The sequence below is a fragment of the Camellia sinensis genome, chromosome 3 (genome assembly GCF_055761805.1).
Source record: "Camellia sinensis isolate YWXY chromosome 3, ASM5576180v1, whole genome shotgun sequence".
NCBI lineage: Eukaryota > Viridiplantae > Streptophyta > Magnoliopsida > Ericales > Theaceae > Camellia > Camellia sinensis.
Window position 1 is genome coordinate 218,971,881 of NC_138963.1, and position 15,137 is coordinate 218,987,017.

At 33.9% G+C, this 15,137-nt stretch overlaps 2 protein-coding genes across 2 annotated transcripts; both read left to right on the forward strand.

The window, feature by feature from the left end:
* Positions 1-3,472: 3,472 nt before the first annotated feature.
* Positions 3,473-4,472, forward strand: LOC114278543 (snakin-2). The gene is made up of 3 exons (XM_028220611.2): positions 3,473-3,683; positions 3,782-3,824; positions 4,044-4,472. Exons 1-3 carry the CDS (start codon positions 3,600-3,602, stop codon positions 4,223-4,225), a joined length of 309 nt encoding a protein of 102 aa, XP_028076412.2. The 5' UTR covers positions 3,473-3,599; the 3' UTR covers positions 4,226-4,472.
* Positions 4,473-10,800: 6,328 nt separating this feature from the next.
* Positions 10,801-14,064, forward strand: LOC145822235 (CLIP-associated protein-like). The gene is made up of 7 exons (XM_082918847.1): positions 10,801-10,950; positions 11,073-11,267; positions 12,332-12,487; positions 12,602-12,664; positions 13,575-13,638; positions 13,849-13,925; positions 14,029-14,064. Exons 1-7 carry the CDS (start codon positions 10,801-10,803, stop codon positions 14,062-14,064), a joined length of 741 nt encoding a protein of 246 aa, XP_082774973.1.
* The last annotated feature ends 1,073 nt before the right edge of the window (positions 14,065-15,137 follow it).

The following is a 15,137-nucleotide window of genomic DNA, read 5'->3' on the forward strand; positions in this document are numbered from 1 at the left end:
ATATCAATTCTGATAAGACACATGATATGCATGCTCTGATACCAATTGTCAACATAAATTTTAGAACATAAACCTTACACTTTGGATCATTTACCATGTGTATTATCAAGAAATCAAGGCAAAATGACATACCTGAATCCATTGATGAACGGTTAAACGGAAGCGTGATTATCAATGAACTCTTTGTTATTGATTATGTTATTACCTTCTAATTCTTTCCCCTTTGGTGCCTTATGTTTCTCCTTGAGAGGATTTAGGAAAAAAATGGCAGTGTTCTTATTTTCTCCACTTGGGAAGGAATAGGGACCATAACCTTTTAAAGGTTGTAATTGGTTTTCAAAACTGAAAGGTTGTGGAAGTTCAAAAGGAATGAAAACCAACTTTAACCATTATTGGTTTTAATTTCTATTTATTGGTAAATTCAAGAAATGCAGAAGATTCCTTATGCCTCGGCTGTAGGGAGTCTAATGTATGCTCAAGTATGTACGCGTCCGGATATTGCGTTTATAGTTGGCATGTTAGGCAGATATTTAAGTAATCCTGGCATGGATCATTGGAAAGCAGTCAAGCGTGTTATGCGATATTTACAGAGAACAAAGGAATATATGCTCACATATAGGAGATCGGATAAGTTAGAGGTCATTGGATATTCCGACTCCGATTTTGCTGTATACCAAGATAGTAGGAAATCCACATCAGGCTATATTTATCTGTTAGCTGGCGGAGCAATTTCTTGGAGGTCTGCAAAGCAGAAGCTCATAGCTTCATCCACCATGGCCGCAGAATTTGTAGCATGTTATGAGGCATCAAACCAAGGGATATGGCTGCGGAATTTTGTCACTGGGTTCCGTATTTTGGAAGGCACTGCAAGACCACTTAAGTTATATTGTGACAATAAGTCTGCAGTTTTATATTCCAATAACAACAGGAGCCCGACAAAATCAAAGCATATTGATATCAAGTTCCTAGTTGTAAAAGAAAGAGTGCAAAGTGGACAGATTTCCATAGAGCACATTGGGACAAACTCCATGATAGCGGATCCACTTACGAAGGGACTACCACCCAAGGTCTTTCATGAGCACACTGCTCAGATGGGTGTTGTTCTATTTGAGAACATTCTGGTTTAGTGGGAGTTTGCATTTATATTACTACTTTATGTCAGCCTTGAGTTTTATCTATGTAATTAGATTAATTTCTGCAGAAATGAAATATTTAGTTTATTACGCTCTGTTACGTATTGTGAAGTATTGATCTCAATAAAGTTAAGTAGGACCAGTTGGAAATAGGCATGTATGGATCACATCACATATAATTTCCATGCTACGCATCCATGATTGATCTATGTCATTTAGCTGTATTAGTATACGTGACCATTGGTGGGTCGAGTTACGATTGATGTAACGAAGACCGCTTTGATCCTATATTAATATAGTTAATGGACAAGATTGTTTGGATACCCTCAAGATTATGATAACAAATTTCTGAGCTCACTAAAGTTAAACACATTTTTCAGGATACATATGTGGTCCAGTGGGAGATTGTTAGATAATGTCTCAATGGGACCACATAATTAAATGTGGTGTTATCATTTATAAGAAGCCTACAATTTAAGTGATTCAATTTAGTTAATAGGCTTAAGGGTATATGTGTTATGGACCTAATGTGTAGATACTAGTTGTATAATTTCTAATTCTATGAGGGGCAGAAATAGAAATTAAAACATATTGGTTAAAGTTGGTTTTCATTCCTTTTGAACTTCCACAACCTTTCAGTTTTGAAAACCAATAAATAGAAATTAAAACCAATAATGGTTAAAGTTGGTTTTCATTCCTTTTGAACTTCCACAACCTTTCAGTTTTGAAAACCAATTACAACCTTTAAAAGGTTATGGTCCCTATTCCTTCCCAAGTGGAGAAAATAAGAACACTGCCATTTTTTTCCTAAATCATCTCAAGGAGAAACATAAGGCACCAAAGGGGAAAGGATTAGAAGGTAATAACATAATCAATAACAAAGAGTTCATTGATAATCACGCTTCCGTTTAACCGTTCATCAATGGATTCAGGTATGCCATTTTGTCTTGATTTCTTGATAATAGACATGGTAAATGATCCAAAGTGTAAGGTTTATGTTCTGAAATTTATGTTGACACCTCATCTTTCTTTCTCTTTTGATCTGAAAGCTTCCATGTCCTTCTCCATCGTCTTTGAAAATTTAACGTGAACCTCATATTTGTTCTCTGTATCACATGAACCTCATATTTCTTCTTTGAAAAGCTTCCACTGAGTAGGAATTGGTGTGAGATGGGATGACCGGCCGAATGACCGGCCGGTTGACCGTCCGGTTGTCCCGGTCCGACTTCCTGGTGTTCGACTATCTGAAGCTACTCTGAAGGTTCAGGTTGCTTTTATTTTTATTTTTTACTTTTTATTACTTATCTATTATTTTTTTATAATATTAATAATTTTTTAATAATATTACATCCGTATGCTGAACAAATACTGAACAATCTGTTACGACTTTATTACTAAATTAATAGTGTGTAATAAATGAGAAAAAAAATTGATAATGTTTTGTAAGGTTTACGTTATGATTTTTATTTTAAAATATTAAACTTAGTGTATTTATGTTAATTTTTATTGATATGTATTCTCAAAAGTTGTTGACTTTAGCAAAATTTTACAAAAAAATAAAAAACGTATTGTAGAAGATGTTTATACAGGCGTAAAAAATGAATTGATAGAATATTTAATTGACACAAAATAATTGACATAAATTTATTTTAAAATGAAAAAATAATTTGAAAAAAAAATTATTCAAAAAAAATTACTGAAAACAAATTATTTGAAAAAAAAAATCAATTTTTAATTTCACTATTTTAAAAATAGTTTGGTTATTACTGTTGATAAAAAATACGGATATTGATATATGAGTTGTGTGTTTGATTACAAATTATTGATTAAATTAAGTTTTGAAAACTATTTCCAAAACAAATCACTAAACAAATTTTCTTATTTCACATGTCACATCAAACTTTCAAAACTTAATTTAAAATACATTTTCAAAACTCATTTTAATACTCTATTTAAAACTTATAACCAAATAAATTTTCTACACTCAAATCATAATTCCACAATACACAAACTCAAAATACAATTCATACTCTCAAATCACATTTACAAAACTCTACCAAATGTTATCTAAACCTTTACGCGTACGAGAAAGAGTAGATCTACTTCTCTAAGATAATTCCAAATGTCCCACTGCCCCCACAAGCATATCACCTTTCTTTCTCAGTAAACTCATTAGATTAATGTACGGTTGAGAGATTTGAAAAAGGATTTGGAAAGAAAAAATAAATAGGAGTATAAAATTAAATGAAATATAAATATATTTTACTCATATTTTATCTATTTTTTTTATTTCTTTTTCTAAATCTCTACTCAAATTTTTCAACCAAACACGTGGCTGATAATTGCTTCCATGCCCCATGCTCTCTCTCTCTCTCTCTCTCTCTCGCTCTGTATAAATACAGCACATAATTCTCTCAATTGATACAGAAGAGTCCTAGGATTGTAGTTTGGACGAAAAGCAGAGTAATGGCCTTCTCAAAGTCTCTGATTGCTTCACTTCTTATTTCTCTTATCACCTACTCTCTTGTTCAAGCTCACGACCATGAAATTGTAAGATCCATTTCTCTGTTTTGTTGTCTTTCATTATTTTTATTTTATTTTTAATTTCTAGCCTTATTTATAAAATTAGTTCTTCCATCATCATGCAGATGAACGGCAGTGTCATAGGTCGTTCTCTCCTCCAGAAAATAGGTTGACATTCTCTCTCTCACTCTTGACTCCTTTATTTATTTATTTATTTTTTATTTTTTCTAAATGCAATTCTTAAACACAAACAATTTTTAACTTATTTCCTAAACTCAAGTCGTTATCTCAATCTTCAAAATCGTGTTATCAAAATACGACTCCAGGAGACAAGTTAAATTTAAAAAATAAATTTAAAAGGATTTGGGTATGTGTGTGTATATATAGATTGTGGAGGGGCATGCAGTGAGAGGTGCAAGCTATCATCAAGGCAGAATCTGTGCAAGAGGGCTTGTGGAACTTGCTGTCAACGTTGCAACTGCGTGCCTCCAGGCACTTCTGGTAACGAAGACCTTTGTCCTTGTTACGCCAACATGACTACCCACGGTGGCAAACACAAGTGCCCTTAAATATCTACTCTATCAACCAAACTTACTCATCCCATACACAGCGGTGGCATGGTGGTGGACCGGTGGTTTGGTGGTGCTGGGAATCTTGGTTAGACATATGGCAATTGCCTACTTAACCAGTGTTTAAGCATTACGTTACGTCTTTTAAAAGAATGTTGATATGAATAATAGATTCGAATGTGGTATTCAAATGTTGTGATCCTAATATTATCTTGCTAAATAAATAAAGATGTCTCTGTGTAGTGTTTACGATATGCGTAATTACTTTCGTAAATTCATATGAGGAGTGTGTGGTTAGTCTGCTTTTAGATGCCGTTCTTATACTTTTTTTTTTTTTCTTTTTTTTAAAAGTACTAAGTGTCCTTATATTTCTAATAAAATTATGTTAGGGAAATAACAGAGAAAAATGATGAACCAAAATATTTTAATTTCATTACATATACGTAAGTTTGATCACAATAATACCGACAAAGAATATAGGGGAAATTTCAATGCAATGTAATGTTTAAAAAAAAAATTGCAAATAAATTATAAAATTATATATTAATAATAAAAATATAAACTTTTCCATGGATTTGTAATAATTTTCTAGCAGACCCATTGATAAATAATTTCCCCTTATTTTTTTGCCATTATAATTGGAAAGTGAGAGTTAATTTATTGTAAGTAAATTTAGATAAGTTAAAATGTTTTTTTTTTAAAAAATACATCAATGCACATGTCCTTTTACTTAAGTTAGTGAATTGAAAGAAAAAAAAAACAATTAAAAATTGTGGTCAATAGGTGGATGGAAAAATAGTATAGAAATTATTAAATGCATCTGTTCTTTTTTAGCACAATAAAAAATTACATATTGTTGGAATCGCTTGTAACAAATTTAAATAAAAAATATTTTCATTGTACTAAAATAACACAAATATACTAAACCACTAAAAATGTTCCCATTGCTTCTAAGCAAAAAGACAAAGCTAAGAGTCTATGGGTGAAATGGAATCCTAATTATATCATGGAACATAATAGCTTATGGGGCATGGCCATCCCTGCATATTCCTCATGATCTATGAGAAAATTTCTATTTCTTAAAGATTGGGCAGCCATTAATCAGCTACATAAAATAATAATAATAATAATAATTATTATTATTATTATTATTATAAAATAAAATAAAAAAATCAGCTACTTGGCAAAGTCACATTTCTATGGATTGATAATTGGCATTCTCTATAAGAAATATGTGATCAAATTGTACTTAAAAGCTAAGAGTTTCTTTAATGGTGTAGTACTAAAACAAGTGTCAAAGGTCAAAAATGGGCATGGTCCCCCCAAGAATCATAATCCTTTTCTTAAGTAATAGTATTATCTTAATTAAGCAAAACTCTCTCTCACACTCTCTCTCTTGTGATGGAAACCATATTAATTTAAATTTTGTGAAAATAACTAGAGAAACTTTTATTTTCACCATTGAAGGTTTTGGAACAAAATTGTTAGATTATAACATTTTGACATCAACCACTGAAAATGCTTTAAGAGTGAAATTTCCCCCAAATCCAACATCTACCATTTTTTTTTTATTTTTTACTGAACCTAAAGAAACTGATGTAATAATAATAATAATAATAATAATAATAATAATAAAAGCTCCAAATAAACCTAACACCATGTCCTTGGGCCTTCTACAAGTATGTGGGATTGGTGAGAGTGTGCATAATACCGCCGAAACCGCCGAAACCGCCAAAACCGCACCGAACCGCACCGCCAAGGCAAATTCGTTATTATTTATCAATCGAACCGCCGGTTTTTGGTAAGAAAAATGGCAAATTCTAGTGACACTTTTATCAATCCGCCGGTTTCTATTTTTCTTCCAAACCGCACCGACCCGCACCGCTATTAAATCATGTTTTATAGGATTCTAAAAATTCTTTTTTATTTAAGTTTGCTTATTGTTCTATACCTTAGAATATAGTATTACATTACTGCTCGAGGGGAATTTTATGTGTTGTATTTGATCATTGTAGCTTCCACAGATGCTTGTAATGAACTGATGGCATAGTCGTTGATATTATCATGTTGTTGCTACACTTGCTGCATCAGAAGAAAGCTTCGCAAGATGCTTAATATCACGATATCTCTCGTCTTTTTTTTACTCTTTGATTTAAGTTTTGTAATTTGAATTATATTTTTTATAAACCGCCAATCCGCCCGAACCGCCAAGGCAAATCCGCCATTATTTGCCAACCGAACCGCCGGTTTTTGATAAGAAAAATGGCAAATTCTAGTGACACTTTTATCAATCCGCCACCCGCCATACGGTTTCTATTTTTCTCTCAAACCGCACCGACCCGCACCGCGCACACCCCTAGGTGAGATAGCGGATCGAGTGTCAAATTTTTAGCAAATTTTTTGGTTTATTTTTATTTTTTTTAAAAAGTATGTAAAAAAATTGAGAGATAAAATGATTCAAAAAAAACTTATTAACTACTTTTTAACCTAATTACCGAAAGAGACCTAAGTGTTAGGCTTTTCTTGATGCCTAAAGAAGGAAAGCCTAGTACTCAGTCCTACAGCTGTAGAAAGATCTGCTATCAATCAGTGGACTCCAGCTGTGATGATGCTTAGGATTGCAAATCTCTTTGGAAACATCTGTACTTCCTAGTTTCTACTTTTCTACATTTATGTCCCACAGCTAGAAGAGAAAACATCTCAATCTCTCCTGGCACCCAATAGAGATGATAAAATTAAATGTGTTATATGATTAAAAGTTATGAAAGTGAAATCTAAATTTGTGGTAAAGGTTTGATAATTTAGCCAGACATGGGTGGTTACTTCAATTGAAATGTTAAAGGGTGTATTAGATCAGTGTCAAATCTCCTTGATGTTGTGTTTGGTTGGGGGATTTGAGTAGGGATTTAGAAAGAAAAATAGAAAAAGTAGGTGAAATGAGAATAAAATATGTCTAAATTTCACATACTTTCACACATTTTTTCCTTTTCATTTTCCAAATCTATTCTCAAATCCTCCAACCAAACACAACATGAATGTGTATAAATATGTATATATGAAGAATACAACAAATTTTTCTTTTTTTTTTTCAGAAAAGAATACAACAATTAAAAATTGAAAAAAGCAATCTGTCATTCCCCTCTCTCAACCCATTTCTCCCTCCATTTGTATGTCAACCAATATTTTCAAAACCAGACCGGTGAGCGAACAGGAGAAGGGATCGGGTGGACAGGTCACCGGTTCAACCGTCGGGTCAAAGCGGTCGAATCGTGACATCATAATTAATATTATATAATTAAAAAATATAATTACAAATTCTAAATAAATAAAAATATATATGAATAATCAAATAAAAATAAAAATTGTTGCATAGTATTTATTAATAATATTTAATAAAGTCATAATTGATTAAAAAAAGTCACTTATTTTAAAAAAATTAATTTTTTTAAACATTCATTCCAAATAAATTGATTGAATGCTAGTTTAATTTTGGAAGGAAATGAAATTTTCAACTCTCCCTCCAATCAATATGTTTCAAATAATTTGATTGAATCCCACATAGAATTTTGTAGGTTCTCTTTGAAAAATCTTTTCTTATAAATAGGAATAAACTTTCATAATCTTCTCAAGCTTTCAATGAGACTCTTTCTTATGAGAGGAGATTCTTGAAATAAGAATTTTTTCCAGTTTTGGCGCCACTCCGATTTAGGGGGTTGACCGGACCGAAACAAGGCCCAGTTCCCGGTTTGACCGGCCGGTCCGATTCGGGTTTGAAACCATTGATGTCAACTACTCAACACATTTAGCAAGGGAGTTAACACTACAAGAAAAGTGGGTATATGAGACGGAACTATTTGCGACGGCAGAAAATGCCGTTTCAAAAAGCAGAGTATTTGCGACGGCACCATTTGCCGTCTCAAAAAAACAGAGCATTTGCGACGGCACAATTTGCCGTCTCAAAAAATGAGAGCATTTGCGACGGTATTTTCTGCCGTCGCAAATACTCTGCTTTTTTGAGACGGCAAATAGTGCCGTCGCAAATACTCTGCTTTTTGAGACGGTATTTTCTGCCATCGCAAAAAGTGACTTTCGTGTTTTTATTTTTATTTTTAGTGAATACTTTTAAAATTTTAAATATTTTTTTTAGATACACCTTACTTAGATGTATCTAAAAAAATAAATTATGAAAAAATATTTTTAAAAATTAATAAATACATAAAAATACACAAAAATGTATTGAATTATTGTATTTTTGGTATTTAGTGAATTTTTAAAAGATTTTTTTTACAATTTTTTTAAATTTTTAGATGTATTTATCTCTCTCTCACTCATCTCTTTTTGTCTATCTCTCGCTCATCTCTTGTTTCTCTCTCTTTTTTTATCTTTCTCTCTATCTCTATCTCTCTCTCTCTTTCTCTTTTCTGTCTCTCTCTCTCTCCCTGTCTCTCTCTCACGCACCACCCTTCTCTCTCTCTCTCTACTTGTCTATTTGTCTATTTCTCCCTCACTATGTTCGCCTTGCTCACTCTCTTACTCCCATCTTCTCTATTTATCGAGCTCCTTCTCGATTTATCAATCCACTATAAACGACGTCGTCTTACTCTTTTGAACATTTCTCTTTTCACCCATTTTTTCAGCTTCCTATCTCTCTGTCTCTGTCTATTTTCTCTTTCCCTCTCTTACTCATCACTCTTCTCTGTCTGTCTATCTCTCCCTTTCTCTATATGTCTCTGTCTCTCTCTCACTCATCACTCTTCTCTGTCTGTCCGTCTCTCTTTTTCTCTCTATGTCTCTGTCTCTCTTCTCTTTCTCTTTCTGATTCATCATTATTCTCTGTCCGTCTGTCTATCTCCCTCTCTCTCTTTTTCTCTGTGTCTCTCGTCTATCTCTATTCTTTCTATCTCTTTCATCTAACTTCTCTCTCTGTCTTTCTTCTCTGTCTCTTCTTTTTTTTCTCTCGCTTTCTCGCTCATCTCTTTCTGTCTCTCTCTCGTTTATCTCTTTTCGCTCTTTTTTTTCTCTTTCTCTGTCTCTCTCTTTGTCTATATCTTTTCACCCATTTTTTCATCTTTTTCTCTCTCTTTTCTTTCTCTCTCTCATTCATCACTCTTCTCTCTCTGTCTGTCTATTTGTCTCTCTCTCTCTCTCTATGTGTCTCTCATTCATCTATTTCTTCTCTCATCTCTTTTTTTTTTTTCTCTCTCTCTCTGTGTCTCTCACTCATCTCTCTCTCTCTCTCACCACTCATCTCCTCTACCACCTTCACTACTACTGCAAACGCCATTTCACTATCACCACTACTACCACGGTCGCCATTTCACCTCTACGACTACCATTACTACTATCATCGCCACCACTCCACTACCACCACTACCACTATTGCCACTACTACTACTACTACAATTACCTCTGTTTCACCCCTGCTACTCCATCTACTCTACTACTACCACAACTTCACCACTAATCTCCTTCGCCATCACTACCACCACCACCACCACCACCACCATCATCTCTTATCCACCACCTTCACCATTACTGTCGGTTCATCTTCTCTACCACAAAATATTACATCTCTTCTCTCTCTCATTCATCACTCTTCTCTGTCTGTCAGTCTTTGTCTTTGTCTCTTTCTCTTTCTCTCTTTGTCTCTCGCTCATCTCTCTTCTCTCTATCTCTCTTCTCTCTTGCTCATTTATCTTCTCTCTATCTCTCTCTCCGTCTCTCTCGCTCATCTTTCTTCTCTCTTCGTCTCTCTCTTTTTCTATGTCTTTCTCTCGATCATCTCTTTTCGCTCTCTTTCTCTCTTTCTTTGTCTATCTCTCGCTCATTTCTTGTTTTTCTCTATTTTTCTATATATCTCTCTCTATCTGTTTCTCTCTCTGTCTCCCTGTCTCTCTCTATATCTTTTTGTCTCTTTGTCTCTCTCTCACTTATCACTATTCTCTCTCTCTATCTCTCTTCTCTATCTGTCTCTCACTCATCTCTTTCTCACCACCCATCTTCTCTACCACATTCACCACTACTGCAAATGTCATTCCATTATTACCACTACTACCACTGCAAATGCCACATTGACAACAAAAAATTAACTTTATTTTAATGAAAAATATTATCCCTACTTCTGCCAAATAAAAAAATAATAATAATTTTTTATTCATTAAAATAAATATGAAACAAATAAATTTTCAACCTTACTAAATGAAAAAATAAAAATAAAAATTCATTAACTATAAAAAAAATTATTTTAATAAAAAATTATTTTTTTTAGCAATGACATCCTCTATTACAAAAAAAAAAAGAAGTCATTTTATTATTTAAATATTTATTTATAATGAAAATAAAAAAAAATCCAAAAAATTTTTCGTTCTCCCTCCTACCTTTTCCATTCCCGCTCGGTTCCCCCACCCCAAACCCAAAATCCCCAATCTCAAAAATCCCTAATCTCTTTCCCCCCCTCCCGCCCGGGTTTTCCCCCACCCCAAACCCAAAATTCCCAATCTCTTCAACCAGTGCAGTGAAGCAACTTCACACCCAACCTCTCAATCCATCGCGCCTGGTTCTTCAAGCTGAACAAAATGAGCAATAGTAGTAGAAAAGCCAAGAACATGAACAACAATCTCATTTACAAAAACCCTAACTCCCCAATCGAATCCAGAATCAAAGACTTACTCTCTCGAATGACCTTGTCCGAGAAGATCGACCAGATCACTCAAATCGATCAACCAGTGCAGTGAAGCAACTTCACACCCAACCTCTCAATCCATTCGAGACCTCTCCATCGGTCTCTCTCTCTCTCTCTGTTTTTATGCATTTTTTTCCTTTGATCTTCGATTCATCGATTTCTCAGGGAGTATTCTCAGCGCCGGCGGTCGTGGACCGTTCGAGAAAGCAACTTCAGGCTCTTGCCTCCGCCGCTGTTCTCTCCGGCGAGCACTTGAAGCTTCACTTCAATGCCTTGGTTCCTGCCACTGTTGAGCGTTTAGGCGATGCTAAACAACCCGTTCGTGACGCTGCTAGGCGCCTCTTGCTCACTCTCATGGAGGTTCGCTCGCACACTCCTTCTCTTTAATGTGTGTGGATATATATTTCGTTTTAGTAAATATGTGATCTAATTATGGTCGTTTGGGCCAAATTGCATACATGCAGGGTTCGAAATTGTTGAATTTATTTTTATTTTTTATTTTTTGGGGGTGAATTCCAGTGTTTGTTGATTATAATATTTTTATTTTAATAGTTGAATTTCGGTGAACTGAAATTCGGGTTAAGTGCGTATAGGTTTTTTTTTTTATTTTATTTTTAAATTTCTTTCATATTTGGAAATGAACTTAACTGAAGTGCACTGCTGTATAAATCTGTTGAATCAATGATTTCGAATCAAATCTTTTGATTTGATTTAAATATCTTGAATATTCTTTTTTTTTCTTTTTTTTTTTGAACTTTCTCAAGTCAGCGGATGTTGATTTTGTCTGCTAATCATGTTTGTTTAATTCCATTCTTGTTCCACTATGTAGTTAATAGAGATATTTATGGTTTTAGACTAGAAACATTCAATTTTGATATACATGTGATCACGTATATCAGACATGATGGTGATGACTAATGAATGCTATCTTCCCCCAACCTTTGTGGTGCGGGTGCAAGTAAGTGAATCACTAATCAGTATCACCATTAGTGATTAGTGAATCACTAATCAGTATCACCATGAGGCTTGATGGTAGAAAAGATTGGAACAAACGAAAGGGAAAAAAAAAACTAAACAATGGCAAAAGTCAAGTCAAGTCAAGTCTGATAAATCCATTACAGAAAGTCTGGTAGGCAGTGCATCGGATGAGGCTTGATGGTAGAAAAGATTGGAACAAACGAAAGGGAAAAAAAAAACTAAACAATGGCAAAAGTCAAGTCAAGTCAAGTCTGATAAATCCATTACAGAAAGTCATAGTTATATGTACCACAGTACCAACTTTTGTTTGTCTCTTTGTGTAGATCATACTGCCATGCCATGTTAGGCTTCTTTCTTAGTCTATTGACATATTTGTGGAAGAATAAGGGTAAACCACAAAAAAATAAAAATGCACTTAGTTTATGAATTATGATTGTTTGTCTCAGGTTTCTTCACCAACTCTCATTGTCGAGAGAGCAGGGTCTTATGCTTGGACACACAAAAGCTGGAGAGTTCGGGAAGAGTTTGCACGTACAGTCACATCAGCAATCGGTCTTTTTGCATCTACTGAGCTCCCGCTTCAACGTGCTATTCTTCCTCCTGTATGGTCATTTATTATGTTTTGAGCGTAGAATAGATACCTTTGGTATGCAGTAATTTCACTTATTCTTCATTAAAAAGAGAGAGAAACTTACTAGGTTTTTTTGGATTATCAGATTTTGCAGATGTTGAATGATCCAAATCATGGTGTAAGGGAAGCGGCTATATCATGTATTGAGGTTTGTAAAACTTATGGTGGAATTGTTTTTATTGTGTACACTACTGACTACTCGTCTAAACCTGAACTGTATTTCCCATTGGTCTTGATAAATATGAACTTTGTTATATTTTCTACAGTAACGGAGTTGCAAAAACTTTATTGCTCTTTTCAGGAATTTAATTTTTTTTTTGTGTGCGTGTGTGTGCGTGTGTGTTGGGGGTTGCTTGAAAAGGGAAATTAGTTTTAATAATGGTGCTCTTGAGGGAGTTATCTGAGCCTCCAAGATTCCAATTTTGTTTTACGGGGTGGCAGTTTTTTTACTATTGATTCCTCTGCGCAAGATGGCTTGAAGGGGTTTCCATGACCAGACAACAACGAATGAGTAATTTGATGAGACATGAGAGGCTATGCAACAAATCAAATCTGCGGTAGAAGCTACCCTAAACATTGGACATTTAGCTCAAACTGTTCACTCTTTGTTCTGACGACGAGATGCTGCTTTAATGCTTCTTTGAATTATTAATGAACCATTTCCATTGTCTTCTAATTATAAATTTGATAATTAAGCCCCAGTCAAATCAACCTCTGCTTCTTCAATGGTAGAAGGATATCGAGCACCTTTCATTCCTAAGGCTTTCCTATAACTTGAGCTGAAACTTAGTAGAAGGATATATGCAAAGTTTGAACATCATATTATGCATTTAAAACGACTTTGTTAGTAGTGGTATGTGTTGTATACATAGGGTGCTTATAAAGAATATTCTATGAGAAGTTGTTTGGAAGAATGAGGTGGTAATAAGATAGTATGTAGAGAAGATTGCATCTTTTATTTTTAATCTGGATAATGAATGAGAGTTTCTGAATTTTTCTGCTCAATTATTCAAGTTTGTTTTGTTGGGGAATTTATCTGATTTTTGTTCCCTTCTCAGGAGATGTATACTCAGGCTGGGCCTCAGTTTCGTGATGAACTTCAGCGTCATCATCTTCCCACATGTGCAAAATTTATATAATCGTTGCTCATGCATGAATTTACAACATATAGCATATATTTGATGAGATCACATTGTTAGTTTAGTGCTTTGGAGCTGAATGATACATGAAACTAAGTATACCTTAATCTATAATTGAATGATAATAATTGATGATGATGTGATAGTGAAATATTGGTGTTAACTTTGGTTTGTTCTTTGTGATGTTCAGGAGATAGTGATGTCACAGAAAAATCAGTAGACCCGATTAAAGTTTACTCTGAGAGATATGCAATTGTTCCTGATGACAACGTAAGTGTTCTTTCCACAGTTTTCATTGTCTTCATTACTGGTGTTTAAATAGTTGGTTTCTCCAAAAGATTATAATTTACAACTGTTATCTATTTATTTGTAGGTCAAAAGGATAAATTTTGCCGGGGGGAAGATCTGATTCTAGAAGTAAGGAATTTGCAGCTTGATTTTTGAAATAGGCTCAAAATTGAGATCTTGTTGGAAATTTTTTATTTTTTTATTTTTTGTAAGAGCATTTAAATATCCAATGTGCTGATTGGTGAATTTTAGATTTTATTTTATTATTTTATTTTTTTTAGGATTTGAGTGAATTTTATAATTTAAATATGCTTTTATGAACATGTACAGTTTAATTATTCTTTGTAAAATATTGAATTTGATGGTTTGATCAATTTTTATTTTTATTTTCTGTTATGATGTTTTTGTGAATGGAATGTAAATAATCAGCTCTTAGAGAGTGAGAGACGGCACCACCATTGGACAAAATAGAAATTTTTAATATTTTTATTAATTTTGTTATAGGTTTTACTTTTTGCGACGACATTATATTGTCGCAAAAAATAGAAATTTTATTATTTAAAATAAAAATTTTATTATTTTTTAATATTTTTTGCGACGACATTACACTGTCGCAAAAATAGAAAATTTCAAAGGCTATCCTTCAAAGGCTATCCTTAAAACCAGGGTTTATATGATTTAATTATATAAACCCTAGCCTTTGTACTATTTAATTACTGTATTGGCTTCCGCCAGGCCCTGTACTCTGTTTTTACTGTTTTACTGTTAAGCAGGCCTTCGGTAATCTCGGATTACTGGCCGGTTACGGTGCTAAACCCATAGGGCCGGGTTTGGGTCGTGACATAGTGGTATCAGAGCGATACTTACCACGAGTTATACCGCACACACGTGTCCAAATGAGCTATAGGGTGTCCTAGAAAAGTTATTAGGGCATCTCATGAGCATGATAAGTGTGTGGTTATGTTATGACTGAATATCTGTTAATGTGTTAAACTATGAAACAAATGACTGCTTATGTTTAAAACTGTTATAACTGCTTATAGTGAAATGGACAATGCAAATGAACCTGAGTCCTCATCTACTGAGGCAAGAATGGAAAGAATGGAAAGAATGATGGAACTGATAACTGCTAGACTTGATCAACAGAACCAACAGCCCCCACCTCCTCCTCCTCCGGTACAACCGGAACCTAAT

Coding starts and splice junctions, on each gene's coding strand:
- LOC114278543 (XM_028220611.2), top strand. CDS start 3,600: ATGGCCTTCTCAAAGTCTCTGATTGCTTCACTTCTTATTTCTCTTATC. Junction 3,684..3,781: donor AAGCTCACGACCATGAAATT/GTAAGATCCATT, acceptor ATCATCATGCAG/ATGAACGGCAGTGTCATAGG. Junction 3,825..4,043: donor TTCTCTCCTCCAGAAAATAG/GTTGACATTCTC, acceptor GTGTATATATAG/ATTGTGGAGGGGCATGCAGT.
- LOC145822235 (XM_082918847.1), top strand. CDS start 10,801: ATGAGCAATAGTAGTAGAAAAGCCAAGAACATGAACAACAATCTCATT. Junction 11,268..12,331: donor TCTTGCTCACTCTCATGGAG/GTTCGCTCGCAC, acceptor TGTTTGTCTCAG/GTTTCTTCACCAACTCTCAT. Junction 12,665..13,574: donor CGGCTATATCATGTATTGAG/GTTTGTAAAACT, acceptor TTCCCTTCTCAG/GAGATGTATACTCAGGCTGG.